At 37.8% G+C, this 15,754-nt stretch overlaps 1 protein-coding gene across 6 annotated transcripts in view; it reads left to right on the top strand.

Annotated features, from left to right (window-relative positions):
* The window catches only part of ITSN1 (intersectin 1), a 189,694-nt gene that overhangs the window by 66,246 nt on the left and 107,694 nt on the right, over positions 1-15,754 (top strand). For 5 of the 6 annotated variants that reach the window (XM_019730241.3, XM_019730239.3, XM_074325803.2 and 2 more), the window contains 5 exons: positions 2,402-2,581; positions 4,117-4,213; positions 6,983-7,083; positions 13,107-13,170; positions 15,400-15,537. In XM_019730241.3, the coding sequence (XP_019585800.2) occupies positions 2,402-2,581; positions 4,117-4,213; positions 6,983-7,083; positions 13,107-13,170; positions 15,400-15,537 (580 nt within the window). Of the gene's footprint in view, positions 1-2,401; positions 2,582-4,116; positions 4,214-5,907; positions 5,967-6,982; positions 7,084-13,106; positions 13,171-15,399; positions 15,538-15,754 lie in introns of those variants that run through there. The other variant, XM_074325807.2, reaches the window with a different exon arrangement.

Raw genomic sequence — 15,754 nt, 5'->3', positions numbered from 1 at the left:
TCAGAAAAGGTAAAAGGATATAATCTTTGCAGTGGCTATTTAACAGCTGAGTAGGTCACTTAAAGTGGGAAAATTATAATGTGAGAGAGTAATTACAATGATGTGCCTGGGATAAGAAGACCTGACAGATCTGGAGTAGTCTGGTTCCTATGAATTCACAAAACTGGGGGAGGAGAACGGAAACTGGAAATCCCAGGAAGCAAGGCGCTCATACAAATGAGCAACAGGCAGTATCCGGCAAGGTCGGATCCCACTTTGAGCTATTATTAGAAAAAAGAGAATAAAGAGCCAAATAACACCCTATGCACCGCGATAGCACACCAGTAGCCTATTTCAAAATGAGCTAAAAGATACTAAGAGAAGGATACCAGTCATGAAAGACCAACATAAATCAGAATTTTGAAACTTCAGAAATAAAGTGACAGAACTCAGGCAAGAGTGAGAAATAAACGAAAACGTCATTTCAGAAATAAAGATTAAATTACAAGCAACACAAGAGATGGTGTCTGAAAAGAAATAGAGGTAAAAAGAGGAAGATTTCAAACATTAAAAGGAAATGAAAAAACGTAAGGATTTGAGAAAAATCGACAAATATTGAAGGCAAAGAAAACTGAATGTATGGTTAACTGGAGTCCCTGAAGAAGAAAACCAAAGTAAGGGAATAGACACATGTTAAACACTAGCTCAAGACAACTTTCTTGAAATAAAAGATCTGAAAGTATATTTGAAAGAGTGTGTCATATACCTGAGAATATCAACTGGAAGAGACCAACACTTAGATATATCCTGGAAAAAACAAAAAAGTTATCTGGGCATGTAGAAAAAGAAAGCACATGACATACAAGGGAGAGAAGATTTAGAATACCTTTAGACTTTTTTACAGCAGTGCTTTATATGCCCAAAGAAAATGGAGTGACACTTTTAGGATTCTCAAGGAAGGAAGGAGACAAGAATTTTGTATCCAGAAAAACCACATCAGCCATTGTTCCAACTCTCCAGACATTAACTTAGTATCTTATAATTAAATTCAATTCCAACACTACCCAGAGTGAGCATCAGATTCCACAGCTTTAAGGGCTCAATCCCACAAGATTGAACTCTTTTCAGACTTGAGTCACAAGTAATGGGTCCCCATGGTACCCACGCATTTGTCCAACTTGACTACAAAGTCAGAGGTTCCCACAAACCCTTTTCTCCCATTCTATATAATTTGCTAGAACAGCTCATAAAACTCAGGGAAACAGTTTCGTTCACCAGTTTGTTATAAAGGGTATAGATGAACAGCCCAATGAAGAGGGATCTAGGGTGGGGTCCAGAGGGTCCTGAGTGTGGGAGTTTCTGTCCCTGTGAAGTCGGGGTTCGCCAGTCTCCCAACATGTGGGTGTGTTCAGCAGACTGGAAGCTCCCAACCCTGTAGTGTAGGAGTTTTTCATGGAGTTTTCATTATGTAGGCATGATTAATTAAATGATTGGCCATTGATAACCTCCATCTCCAGCCCCTCTACCCTCCTCTGAGGTGTGGAGGTAGGGGTGGGGTGGGGTGGGACTTCTCAGTCCTGAAATCGTTCCTTGGGAAATCCACTTTCCAACCCAATAATCGTGACTTGGTTTTTCCTGTGACCAGCTCCCATCTTGCAGCTACGTACGGACCCCCAGCCACCAGTCACTTCATTCAAATACAAACAGAGATCACTCCAGAAATTCCAAGGGTCTCAGAAGCTCTTGTGTCAGGAACTAGGGACCAAGACCAAATATAACAGATGTTCCCATCAGTCAGGAAATTACAAGGGTTTTAGGAGCTCTGCCAGGAACAGGGGACGAAGACCAGATATGTATTTCCTATTATATCACAACATCACGAGTTGAGACAAAGAAAAAAGGAAGGAAACATTTATTTTAGTTGTATCATTTCTTCATTTTTTGGTTGAAATATTTCTATAAAGAGAAACTTCCCCATCAGATGTTCGGTTACTCTGAGGTTCAGTGTATAAAGGAAAGGCAGGATAAATGTTTGATTTATTTTCCCCCTTTATTTACTAATTTTCAAAATATGTTGATTACCTGTGGTGACCAATTAGGATATTTAATTTGTTTGTTTTCAAATGGTATTATGAATTGTGAATTTGATTCTCTTTGGTGGCTTTTAGTCCATTACTGTTACTGTTATTGATCCTTAACTTTGGCCAGTAGATCCTTTTTCAGGTTGGATCTTGAGCCCTTTTGATTGACTCTTGACATGATTTTTGGTACTCTTTAAGATGACTAATCTGAATTCATATTATACGTGGGAATATATTAAAATTGAGAAGTGATTTTCTTCTTCAAGCGGTCTTGGATTCATTATCACTGAATGTTGAAATGTGATTCCTTGTGAATTTTATTGGGAATTCTTTCTTCGTAGGTATAGGAGGTATTGCCAGCATGCCACCACTCACAGCTGTTGCTCCAGTGCCAATGGGATCCATTCCAGTTGTCGGAATGTCTCCACCCCTAGTATCTTCTGTTCCTCCAGCAGCAGTGCCTCCCCTGGCTAACGGGGCCCCCCCTGTTATACAACCTCTGCCTGCATTTGCTCATCCTGGTATGTGGCCTGATGAATCCATAGACTGAATTTTTACAACTTGTATTTTACTCTTCATTCTTGTTAAATCTTCTGTCTTAACTTTCTGGTTATATTTAAGTGGTATTTTATTCCAGAGGAAAATAGCTTCATTTTTTTCATTTAATTTCTCATTTTTTCAACACATTAAATGAGGGATGTGCTAGGTTAGAGAGAAGGAAAAGAGAATGGAATTATGGGACTCTGGGTACCACTGTGGACCAAGGTGAACTCAACAGCTAAAACCAAGAGCATAATGTCCTTTCAAGGGCTTGACCAAAGCAACTGAAGTTTACATAGTATTGTAACGTTTTGTACTTCCATGTATCATTTACTATTTTTCTTTAGCTGCTACCACTTGCTAATGAACAAGCCAATCCCTTCAGAGAAGAATTATGTGGTGGTGGGGGCCGGGAGAACATTGCTTTTTTGTTTTGTCTTGTTGTTGTTGAAATGGAGTGACAGGGGAAGGAAGTCTATTAAATGACTAAATATATTAAGATCGTAGCATTACATACTTGCTTAATTGAAGAAAAGGATTAAAAAGTTTCTGATTTAGTTAATTTCATCTCGAGACTTTACTCATTCTTTTTCCCATTAATTAAAAGAAAGCATAAATTGTAAATGTTGATGGCTTTAGTCTAACAAATCTTCCTGAATCCATATCAATATGGAAAGTATCTTTTTAAAAAGTATGTTGGATGTATCTGAGTAAATTCAGTGGTGATGACTATGGGTTTGGGCATTATATTTGAATTATAATTTCTGTGCATAGCCCTTGGATTTATTACATCTGTCAGGATATGTCTCTAAGTTATAGCCAAAGAATCTAAATGTACCTCTTTTTGAAGATTTTCTTGTCACATATAGTTCATCTTTCATAAGTGACCATGACTGCAGACATTATGCAGTCAAGAAAGTGCTTGTTTTCCCAAGGATACCAGTGAATCCCACACCATCTTGTTTCCTCTGGTGGCTAATGGCCGATGTTGCGAAACAACAGGCAAGGATGAGGGAATGTGGCCACAGCTCAGAGGTTTTTTTTGTGACACACAGCTAACCAGCTGAATGAGAATCAGACACAAAAGCTGACCCTCCCTAGCGTCACGTTATCTGGCCAAGACTGCAAGTCTGTGACTTCTTGGCTCTCACATCTGGAAACAATACTTCAGCTCCTTTGGTGCCGTTAAGAAGATGCCATCTGTATATTTAAGCTGTTACTTCTATTACTGTTGACAGATCCTATAAAATATGATACTAAATGCTTAATGAAAAGTAAAATTTTATGGATGTAAACATTACTACTTAGTAAGGTGATTTTCAGTAGGAACAAATAAATCTAGCAGTGTTTTTGGCAAGAGGGCAGGAAGCCAGGAGGGAGTAACTCTTTTTGAGTCCAAAATGGTAAGGAAGGAGGAATAATTTCTGCCTCAGACTTGATGACTGTACATTTTAATTTTTGTAATTGTCTTATTTTTGTAGGATTAAAATTATTCAACGTTTATTTATTTTTACAGCAGCCACATTGCCAAAGAGTTCTTCTTTTAGTAGGTCTGGTCCAGGGTCACAATTAAACACTAAATTACAGAAGGCACAATCATTTGACGTGGCTAGGTAAGTTTGCTTGTTTTTAAATGGGCAGTTTGGTTCAAGCCATTATCTGATTAACTCATAAATGTGAAAATGAATTAGCTGTGTTCATTATTTATTACCTTTTTTTATTTTGTAGAATGCCAAAGTTTTTCTTGATTCTGGATAATGTTACTAGGTTTTATCATTTATTTGTTGCAGCGATGACAGAATCAAGGACATGACATTTCCTTTAAAGGCTTTGCATGTTATTTTTTTAAGAGAATAATAAATATGTAGTAGTAAACGTTTAAACCTAACTAGTACTCTAGGTGTGAGGGAAAAAAGCAAATTAAATATTTTGTGTTAATCATCAAAAGTTTACTAATAAAAATTTTTAGATGGAGATTAGAGCCACAATTGGCCTTTTTAAAAATTCTATCCCAGATAATTTTATGAAGTCTGTGTGGATTATTAGTAAAACGTTATTTAAGATCAATTTTTATGAAATGAGTTATTCAGATTAGTGGACAGTTTTTATTAACCAAATATATGGCTCGATTTTGGCAAAGCTTACATGACCTTACTGCTTATGTGTTGGCCAATCTTGGTTTCATATTATCTTTCATATTTTTATTTTCTTTTATCCTTATTTGTTTCCCTTGCATACTGCTGCACTAAGATGAAAAATCTTAGATGACTCTTTGTAAGCTGTCAAAACTCTTGGACTGAAAAGGGAATGTAAATGAAGACAACTCCATCTTTTCTTGTTTCAATACTCATTAGAAATCTTTCCTAAGTGAATCAAGTCATTTTTTCCACTCTAGAGAGGAAAAAAAAAAAAAAAAGATTTAAAGAAAATCCATAAACTGAAAAGCACTGTCCCAGATGCTTTCTGTGCATTAACTCACTCAATGCTCACCTTCTTCCCCCTGAAATGACTCTTATTATCTCTGTGTTATAGGTGAGGAAGAAGCTCAGAGGCATTAAGTGACTTGCTCAAGATAATATTAACTCTTAAGTGACAGGGCTGAGTTGAACTGAGTTCTTTCTGATTTTAAGGCATAATTCTTAACCATGGAAGTTTGCTGCAAAAGCTTTAATTAATTGTTGTATACAGATATTTGTGTTCCACTTAATTAAGATTTTACTTTTAAGATTCAGGAACATTTATTGAGCATCTACTTGTCAGACACCTGATGAATCTTATTTACCCCCCATTATCGTCCTATGCAGTAGATACTGTCTCAGAATTGTGAATGAGAAAATAAACCCAGAGGTTATATTCCCCACCCATCGTTTACAGCTTACAGATTTAAACCCAGATCACCTAACACCAAGTTCCAAATTTCTTATTCTTTCTCCGTACCATGCTGGAGTTTTGAGTTTTCTTCTGACTTTCCACAAGGGATTTTGAAATCTGTCTTAAAATTGATTTGTGACATTAGAATGAATAAATAATCAATAATAGCAAACATTAATGCTATTAAGACAACTGTGGTTTTTTAGGTAGTCATTTTTTCAATGTTTAAATTTCTAGCAAATTTTTGCAATGTGGCATCTAACTCTTTGGTTACCTATTAATGAATATTCAGTCCATTTACATTCTTATGAGTTTGGTAGAAAACTATACCTTGATAGTGTAATCTGGGACAACTTCTGTGGGTAACACCCTACATTCCTGGGGTGCAGAAGAAAGATAATTAGCTTCTTGACAGATAGGCAAGTTGGAATCAGCAGAATATTAGTTTAAAATGAGAGACTTGTTGCAGAAGTATGCACAGCAGAATAGATCTTGGTAAGTGTTTTTATTAAGAAATTTATAAAAATTGAAAAGGGGAATTTATAAGGGTACTTTTCAAGTGATTGGAAGCCATTTCCTATACTTATGAAGTGCATATAAGTACATAGATAACGTGTATAAATGATGACTAAGGTTCAATTTATGATTAAAATTTTGATTTTACATGTAAGAAATAGATATTTTTGTTGAAATGAAAGCAAATGGCACAAGGGACATTAGTTGTACTCTGTCCTGGATGTGGAGTGCCATTTTTTACTGTTCATTTAGCCATTGTGGTTACATTGCCCTATTTAGACATTGGGCTCTTAACAAGCCAGGGGGACCCTTGTGCTACTTGTGTGGCAACTGCTTTCTGGGAGGTCCAGACCCAAATTGCCTATTGACAGGGGCTTCCTCAGGTATGGGTTGCTGCGTTGGCAAGGAAAGGTTGGCACTGGGTCGCAGGCAGAAAAGCAGAGGTCGTTCCATGACCCCTCGCTGATTTGCCATGACCCCAGGAACGTTCTCGTCTTTCTGGGCACCTCTCCATTTGTGGGAATTGAAACTTCCCAGAATGAAATAATTTCCTTCCATTAAGAAATACATCCTGTATTTTGGTGTATAGAAAGCTAAACATTTTAAAGAATTAATACGTTTAAAGACAGTTATTTGTCTGCTATCAGCATTGCTTTTTAAACCCAAAGAGTACTGTTTAGAAAAGCCTCGACATTAGGGTATCTCGGTTCCAAGAAGATTTCCCATACTTTTGTAGAACCTTTAAATTATTAAATTGTATATACACTTGAAACAGCCACACCGTCTGTTGTGTTTACCCTTCAGTGAAAGAAATGTTGGTAACTTAAAAATGAAATGGACACACTCATTACAGAAGATTCAGAAATTGTGACACAAAAGTGAATAAACGGTTAAAGTTGGTTTCTAGAGAAGTTCTTAGTTGGCTGTTTTTGAAGAACTTCCATTGGCAGTTACTTACTCTTAATCCTTTTTTCCTCTTCCTCTTTTCCCCACAGTGTCCCACCCGTGGCAGAATGGGCCGTTCCTCAGTCATCCAGACTGAAATACAGACAGTTGTTCAATAGTCATGACAAAACTATGAGTGGACACTTAACAGGTATTTACAAACAAAAAAAAGTTGAGTGAAATAGGATCTTTGTTCTAAATGCGATTGTTTCTAGATGTTGGGACAAGGATATTTTCTAAACATCTTTTCCTCTTGGCTTTTTCTGAGCAGGATTTCACTGTGGTTCTTATCTTGAGTTCTCATCTGCTGATAAAGCCATAGTTACATTATTCTTCAGTGCCTCTGGCTTTTGCCCTATTGCTTCTTGGTAAATGGAACCGAGACCAAGGATCCTTCTGCACCCTGAATGCCACTCGTATGCAAATCAAAGCACTGGCAAAGAAACACTGCTGTGAATAAAAAGCGGTTCAAGTTCTGAAGTCCAGCTTTGTAGATGAACTTGAAACCACCTACGCAAAAAGTCGGTGTTTAAGGCAGTAGGTAGGGTGAAGGGTAGCTAAGTGGCTGGGGAGTTTTGAACCTGGCCATGTTACCAACTAGGTAGAGGTCACTTACTTTACCTATTTGGATCTCATGCATAAGAGGCCAGACAGAGTTCAGTTATATGATCTCAGTGGATTTTTTTTCTTTTTAAAAATACTCTGTCATCTACATCAGGAGAGTAGAAAGGATTTTAGAATACTGTCCAGAAATCCTTTCGTGTAAACACAATTGTTCAGTTATAAGGAAAAGCTTAATTTTAATAAAGGAAAATAGAGACCTCTGATAGGACATTAAAAGTGTAAAAGGGAAAAATATAACTGCCCTTTAATAAGTAGAAAAGGGAGAAAAAAGTTTTCTTGCGGTGGAGAAGCACTGGTATATAACACAAAACACTTCCAATTTTTTATTCTTTTTTTATCACTTACAGTTGTAATTTTTACTTCCAAAAGAAAAATTTATCCTTGTTTAAAAATGTCAGGATTGGGTGAGACTTTGAAGGGTTCTGATGTAATCTTGAACCCTACCCCGATAAAAGATCTCAGCAGTCCTCTCAAATAAGCATATATTTGTAACTGAAGGGGCGAATTATAAGTATAAACAAATTCTCTGTATGCTACTCTTTCTCTCTGCTAAAACAGTAGCTGTCGTTTTTATACATAGCATGAAAAAGCAGTCCGGCTTATATAGGCAATGAAGGAATGTTCAACAGCATAGTTTTAAATACTGGTGAACATGGTTTGTTTGACACCAGTACTCCATACGGACCCAGAACTACATTACCAGTAAATCTGAAAAAATTTATTCAAAGCATTGTTGGTATTTGCTGTGTTAATTAAAATAGTATTCAGATGCGACATTGATGTAAAATTCCATCTTGGTAGGATGTATGTTTTATGACCAAAGTGCAGCATCTTCAACCCAAAGGTAATGACCCAGGCATTTGAGTATTTAGATTGTTTCATATCTGAGGTAGAAAGTAAAATTTGTAATATACTGGAAAGAGCAGATTTTGCTAATGTTTGTCTGCGTACTTAATACTGTTTTGTCCTGGCAAGAATGTGAGGTGGAATTTTATTTTCAAGCCAGATCTTTGTATAGTCATAGCAAATAAAATAATTTATTATTGTAAATTTAAAAATAGAAATGAATGAAAGAAATCCAGTTTTCCCTTTGTGAGGAATCAATATAAGGGTGTGTTTTGGGCTAAATAAGACTGTTGATGGAAGCAGAGCTGGTTTGTTGAGATGAATGAAATACGAAGACCATTGTCATGGTCACAATTTAGAAAATAATTATGTGAATCCTGAACCCCCAAAGCAGTTACCCATTCAGCTTAAGGATAAGAGGAAAAGTTGAGAAAAGTTCCCAGAATATAAAGGCCCAAGTAAAATGTATAATATAATATTCTTAATCTCGTTTTTTTACTTCATGGCTTTGTTTTTCGTGTGTTCTTGTTTTAAAGGAACCAGAAAACATTTTTACAACTTGTCTATAATTGCAAGTTGTCCTTTCAATCTTAGTTGTGGAGGGTGCCATTCAGCTTCAAGTTGTTGTCCTTTCAGTCTTAGTTGTGGAGGGCGCAGCTCAGCTCCAGGTCCAGTTGCCGTTTTCTAGTTGCAGGGGGAACAGCCCACCATCCCTTGCGGGAGTCGAACCGGCAACCTTGTGGTTGAGAGGACGCACTCCAACCAACTGAGCCATTCGGGAGCTCAGAGGCAGCTAAGCTCAAGGTGCCGTGTTCAATTTTAATTGCAGGGGGTGCTGCACACCATCCCTTGCGGGAGTCGAGGAATTGAACTGGCAACCTTGTGGTTGAGACCCCACTGGCCCATGTGGAAATCAAACTGGCAGCCTTCGGAGTTAGGAGCACAGAGCTCTAACTGCCTGAGCCACCGGGCCGGCCCAAATACCCACTGTTAATGTACTGATGGTGGTCAGAGCAATTTCTGATCACCATTTTGTTTCATTCACATCCGTTTGGATGCCATCGAAGTGTGGCTTTATCTGTAAGAGTATGTTGTGGGCCTACCATGTTTCCCCGAAAATAAGACCTAGCCGTACAATCAGCTCTAATGCGTCTTTTGGAGCAAAAATTAATATAAGACTGGGTCTTATTTTACTATAATATAAGACCCGGTATAATATAATATAATGTAGTATAATATAATATAATATAATATAATATAATATAATATAATATAATATAATATAATACCGGGTCTTATATTAATTTTTGCTCAAAAAGATGCATTAGAGCTGATGGTCCGGCTAGGTCTTATTTTCGGGGAAACGGTAAGAATACCATTGGTTGGTCCCAAGCAAAAGAAAGTGAGAACCTCTGAGCTTGTGACATGAGTTTGTCCACTGTGGGAAGTGAAGCTAATCTAGAAGTGGCACCATTTACCTGGTTGATTGAGCTGATATACCTGGTTAAGTGGGAACCCCTTGTTCCTTCACAGCTCGATGTGTATGCTCTTAAAAGAGACAGTTTCATACAATAGAGGAGGCCCATTCTTTGATCAAGTTTAAATAAGGACCTGTAGAATTCTGGCAAACCTGTTAATGTTAGCCCTCTTCTCAAAGGGGTGTTTTATTATCTGCTTGCATTCTTAACCGATGACTGTGCTATTTGGTTATTCATATATTAATCACAAAAGCTATAGTCTTAGCCATTGTTTGAAATAAAGCATTAACTTCATTTAATTCTCTAGCCTCATCTATTCATGCTTTCTTATCCAAACACGGATGCCCAGAGTAGGGTTTATGAACTTGAGATTTCTGTTTATCCCCATAATGTTTATGTATAAGCCAGTATTCCAAAACTGATATCCTTTTTTGAATGTAGGTTTCCACAGGATAGTTCTGTCTATTCAGAGCTCAATTTTATGCTGTCCTGTTATGCTAAGAGGCTATGTGAGTTGTTGCCTATCTATTTTAATGTTTCACAACCTTGTCTTAGGACATACAGAGTCAACTGTTAGAATTGCAAAAGATAATTGTGATCTTCTGGCGCTCAGGGGTCATGACACTTTTTCTGTAAAGAGCAAAATAGTAAACATTTTAGGCTTGCAGCCATACACTGTCACAACTACTCAACTTTGCCGTTGTAGTATAAAAGCAGCCTATGTCATGCTTAAATGAATGGACATGGCTATGTTTCAATAAAACTTTATTTACAAAAGCGGGTGGTGGGGCAGATATGGCCTGTGGACTGTGGTTTGCCAATTCCTGTTCTAGATCATTTCCTTCATTTCAGAGATGAAGGAACTACCTCTTAGAGAGTGAAAGTAGTTTTGTTAATGTCACATTAGAGAGTGGGAAGTTAGGACTGGAATCCATATCTCGTGATATCCAGGTCCAGGGCTAATTCTTTTCATTTATTGTTACACTTTTTATTGGGCGTAGATGAAATATTACCTTTCTTTTACATAGTTCTGAAATAGAGAGAATTATTACAAGTATAAATTAAAGCATTCACTAAAGTTTTGCTAATTCAACTCTAATGTTGCCAATTCTAAAAACAATGTTAAAGACTAAGTAAAATGATCAGTGAACTTTTTTCATTCCAACATATCCCAGAACTTTTAGACCTTTCACATTAATTCAATAAAGATGTTTATTATTTGTAGGTGCTCACACACACACACACACACACACACACTCTCACACACACACTCTCACACTCTCACACACACAAATGCAACAGGAATGTGCACATGTGTTCACCAAAACTTAGAGTGTTCGCTATTTATCATAGCCCCAAACTGTGATATAGCATGCAGCAATTAGGAGTATGTTCTATAACTACATACAATAATATATTGGGCAAAATGAACCAAACTTAACATAGATTCACTCTGCCATTAGAAATTAGGCTACACTTGGTGGGAGGGGATGATTGAAGGGAGTTCAAGGGGGCCATTTGGGATGCTATTTCGTGATCTGGGTACTGTTTACTTGACCATTTCCAGTTTGGAAATTAATTAAGCTGCATACATGTGCACATGTAAAAATACACAGGTATATATTCATGTGTGCCGTCTGCCCATAATTTATAGGTAAATAAAAGTTAAAATATTGTCAGTAATGTTAATTACCATTTAGTGAGCACTTTTATGTGTTAGCACTATGCTAAGCTCTGTGTTATGGTTTGTAACACGATGGATCATAGACATGTAACTCTGGAAAGGACTCCTGAAAAAAGAAAACTAGGGTCCAACAAGTGAAGAAACTGCCTCTCCAACGGTACTTGGCAAATTCTAGACTGAACCAGGACCAGAGCCCACAGCCTCCCACTTGGTTCACCAGTGCTTTTCCTGCCGTTCTCTGGAGTTCCTGTGCTGGAACCTTCTGGTGATGCTCAGAGATGGCCAACCACTGTGGCTTGCTGTGCGAAAACACATCCACTTCGGTGTTTGTGATGAGGTAGCCTCCGAAAAGTGAACTAGGTCAAAGCACAAGTTTGTACACAGGCATCTTTCCAACACAATTGCTACAGTTTTCCATTGCTTGGTCCATCAGTCATCCTGGGACCATAAACCCCAAGAGGTAGGGCTGGAAAGACTTACCGTGTTTCCCCGAAAATAAGACCTAGCCAGATAATCAGCTTTAATGTGTCTTTTGGAGCAAAAATTAATATAAGACTTGGTCTTATTTTACTGTAATATAAGGCCGAGTCTTTATAATATAATGTAATATATAATATAATGTAATATAATATAATATAATATAATATAATATAATATAATATAATATAATATATACCGGGTCTTATTTTACTATAAGACCGGGTATAATATAATATAATATAATATAATACCGGGTCTTATATTAATTTTTGCTCCAAAAGACGCATTAGAGCTGATTGATTGGCTAGGTCTTATTTTCGGGGAAACATGGTATTTGTCTCTCTCCATTACTGGTTTATTCAAACACTCAAAATCTCCCACTGTAACTTTGTCTGATATCTAAGGCTAGTTTCATTCCAGAAATGAAGATATTTACAAATATTTGAAGAAATGAGAGCATATTTTGAAAGGAGAATGGAAATTCCAGGAATTCTTCTTAATTGCTAACATAGGAAATTCTAATCTTGGCTGTGATATTGACCATTTGTGGAACCCTGAGCAAGTCGTATTGTTGTTGTTTTAAGTCTGTCTACTGAAGTAGTTAGAAGAGTTCTAAGGTCCCTTCCCCCTCTAAAATTCTCTGACTTTTCCCTGAATTTGTCTGATACTAGTTGTGGTGGAGTCAGCAGATGGTGGCAGATGTTGCATTTAGAGAGGCTAAGTTTCATCTTGGTAAATAAAAGCCTAATACTAATAGAGATGGTCTATGGACAAAAGGGCAGGGTATGTTTTGAATCGTTCGTCTTTTACAGACTCGTTCTTCATTCATCATCCATTTGACAAACATTGATTGAGTGTGTGCCAGTCGCTGTGCTTTGTGTTTCTCCCACTCTCCATCGGGGCTTAATTTCCCTTTTAAAAAGCCTCTTGGGTAACAGCAAATATTGTTTAAAGCACTGTGATTGCATGAGGTTGCAGAGTGCACGTGTGCAGAACGCTGGCCTCCGGGACGGTGACGGTGTGCTGATTCGTCTGTATACTTCTTTCCTGGTTTCTGTTTAGGTCCCCAAGCAAGAACGATTCTTATGCAATCAAGTTTACCACAGGCTCAGCTGGCTTCAATATGGTAAGGAATGAAAAGCTCCTTGGTTTGTATAGTGTGGAAACTTTATTTCTTAAATTGGTACGGGCTCATCTGTCTTTGGACTAATACCATTATTTATAGAGGGGATATATGGTGTATGCTTAATTTTTTAATGACTTGTAATGATTACCTGCCTTTTTCCCCTTTTCATTTTGAGAAATGCAAAAGCAGAGAGATTAATATAATGAATTCCCAAGATCTCACAACCAGTTTAAATAAGTCTCAACTCAGGGCTAGTCCTGCTTCTCCCCTCTTTCCTGATTATTTTAAGCCAAATCTCAGTCATATTGTTTACAACTTCTGATAGTTCACCTTGTATGAACATTCACCTCTCCAAAGGAGATAGAGATTTCTTTCAACATGTCTGCCATGTTTCCCCGAAAATAAGACCTAACCGGAAAGTAAGCCCTAGCCGATTTTTCAGGATGACATCCCTTGAACATAAGCCCTAATGCGTCTTTTGGAGCAAAAATTAATGTAAGACCCGGTCTTATTTTCAGGGAAACACAGTATAATACCAATTGTCCACCGAAAGTTTTTAATAATATTTTATTAAGTTAGTATTCAAATTCAGATAGTATTCAAATTCCTTAGATTGCCTTGTAATGTTTTTATGATTGATATATTTCAGGACTAAAATAAATGTGTTTTGTACTAATTAGTTAATACCTCTTTTAAGAATCCTTTAACCTATTAACTTCTCCTGTCTTGTTCTCAACTCCCCTCCTCTACCCCCACCCCCCCCGAAACAACTGAGACATTTGTTTTATCGTTTCTTATAGTCTAACTTTTGATGATTGCATCCTTGTGGTGTTAATTTATTCCTGTATTTCCTGTAGATTGCTGATTAGATCTAGAGCAATCTTTCTTCACCTCGGCACGATTAACATTTTGGGTCTGACAGTTGTTTGTTGTGGGGGCTGTCCAGTGCCTTGTAGGTTGTTTAGTCCCATCTCTGGCCTCTACCTACTAGATGCCAGTAGCACGTCCCTCCCCACCCCCAGTGGTGACAATCAAAAATGTCTCCAGAAATGGACAGATGTCCCCTCCCCCCCTTTTGTTGCAGGATTGCATCAGAGATGATACTGGGCACTTTCATCAGGAAGCATATGAATGTCTCTTTATCTATTTTGTAATGGTTTTTAATAGCTGTTGGTGGGCATTGCCTAGATCATACAGGATTCCTGACATTAAACGTTAGCCCAAATGGCTTCTTAAGAAGCGTGTATCTCTCAGTCATGCACCAACCATTGATTCTGCCTGGAAAATAACTGTTTATGGCTGAAGGCCATAAAGATCCACCCGAGTGGGCCTAGATCAGGGCTTGGCCACCTGAGCCCAGTGAGCCGAAGCTGGCCTCCACCTGTTTTTGTAAATGAAGTTTTATTGGAAAAACAACCACGCCCATTCGCTTATATATGTCTATGGCTGCTTTCCTGCTGCAATGGCAGAATGTGGTGTGATAGATTTAGTATGTCCTGCAAAGCTTAAATATTTACCATCTGACCTGATACTTTGCTGAGCATAGAATATAATACATTTCAAATGGGCTTGCAAGGACTGAGATCAATACAGTTATAATCATAGTTAACATTTGTTGAATGCTGAACACCATGCCAGCTATACGGATTGTCTCATTTTATCTTTGCAACAGTAGTATGAAATAGGTACTATTTTTATGAACTGAGGCATAGAGAGACTCAATGGACCTAGAGTCAGAATAGAAAATAGAACATTTAAATTACTCATGCATTGGGGTGGCCGGATGGCTCACTTGGTTGGAGTGAGAGCTCTGAACAACAGGGTTGCTGGTTCGATTCCCACGTGGGCCAGTGAGCTGCGCCCTCCACAACTAGATTGAAGACAGCGAGCTGCTGCTGAGCTTCTGAGGGGCGGCCGGATGGCTCAGTGGGTTAGAGTACGAGCTCGTAACAACAAAGTTGCCAGTTCAATTCCCACATGGGAGGGTGGGCTGTGTCCCCTGCAACAAAAGATTGAAAACGGCGACTGGACTTAGAGTTGAGCCTGCGCCCTCCACAACTAGATTGAAGGACAACTACGTGGAGCTAATGGGCCCTGGAGAAAGACACTGTTCCCCAATATTCCCCAATAAAATAAAATAATAAATAAACAAATAAATTACTCATGCATGAATAGTAACAAGCATGCATTTTCATGAAGCTAGATTACAATGAACTTTTTGTTGAATAGGAATCTTTCTGACATTGATCAAGATGGAAAACTCACAGCAGAAGAATTTATCCTGGCTATGCACCTAATTGATGTAGCTATGTCTGGCCAACCACTGCCACCTGTCCTGCCTCCAGAATACATTCCACCTTCCTTTAGGTAAGGAACATTTAGCTCTTACAAGAAATTCTGTGCTGACTACGTGAATTTCAAACTTGGCTTTGTCGGCTATGTGTCTCATAGTCATTTTTATTCCTGGCAAGAGAATGAAATATCCATGAATTCAAGAAAATCTTAATCTAGGTTCTGTGTTAATCTTGGATCTGTTCTAGTCTTTAAAGTATTTATAGTATATAAGCATACCTCGGAGATAGTG

This window comes from Rhinolophus sinicus, chromosome 17 (genome assembly GCF_057876585.1).
Source record: "Rhinolophus sinicus isolate RSI-liver-muscle chromosome 17, RSI-T2T, whole genome shotgun sequence".
In the NCBI taxonomy this organism is placed as follows: domain Eukaryota; kingdom Metazoa; phylum Chordata; class Mammalia; order Chiroptera; family Rhinolophidae; genus Rhinolophus; species Rhinolophus sinicus.
Note: the sequence above shows the minus strand (reverse complement) of the source record. Positions and strands in the feature narration are given on the sequence as shown.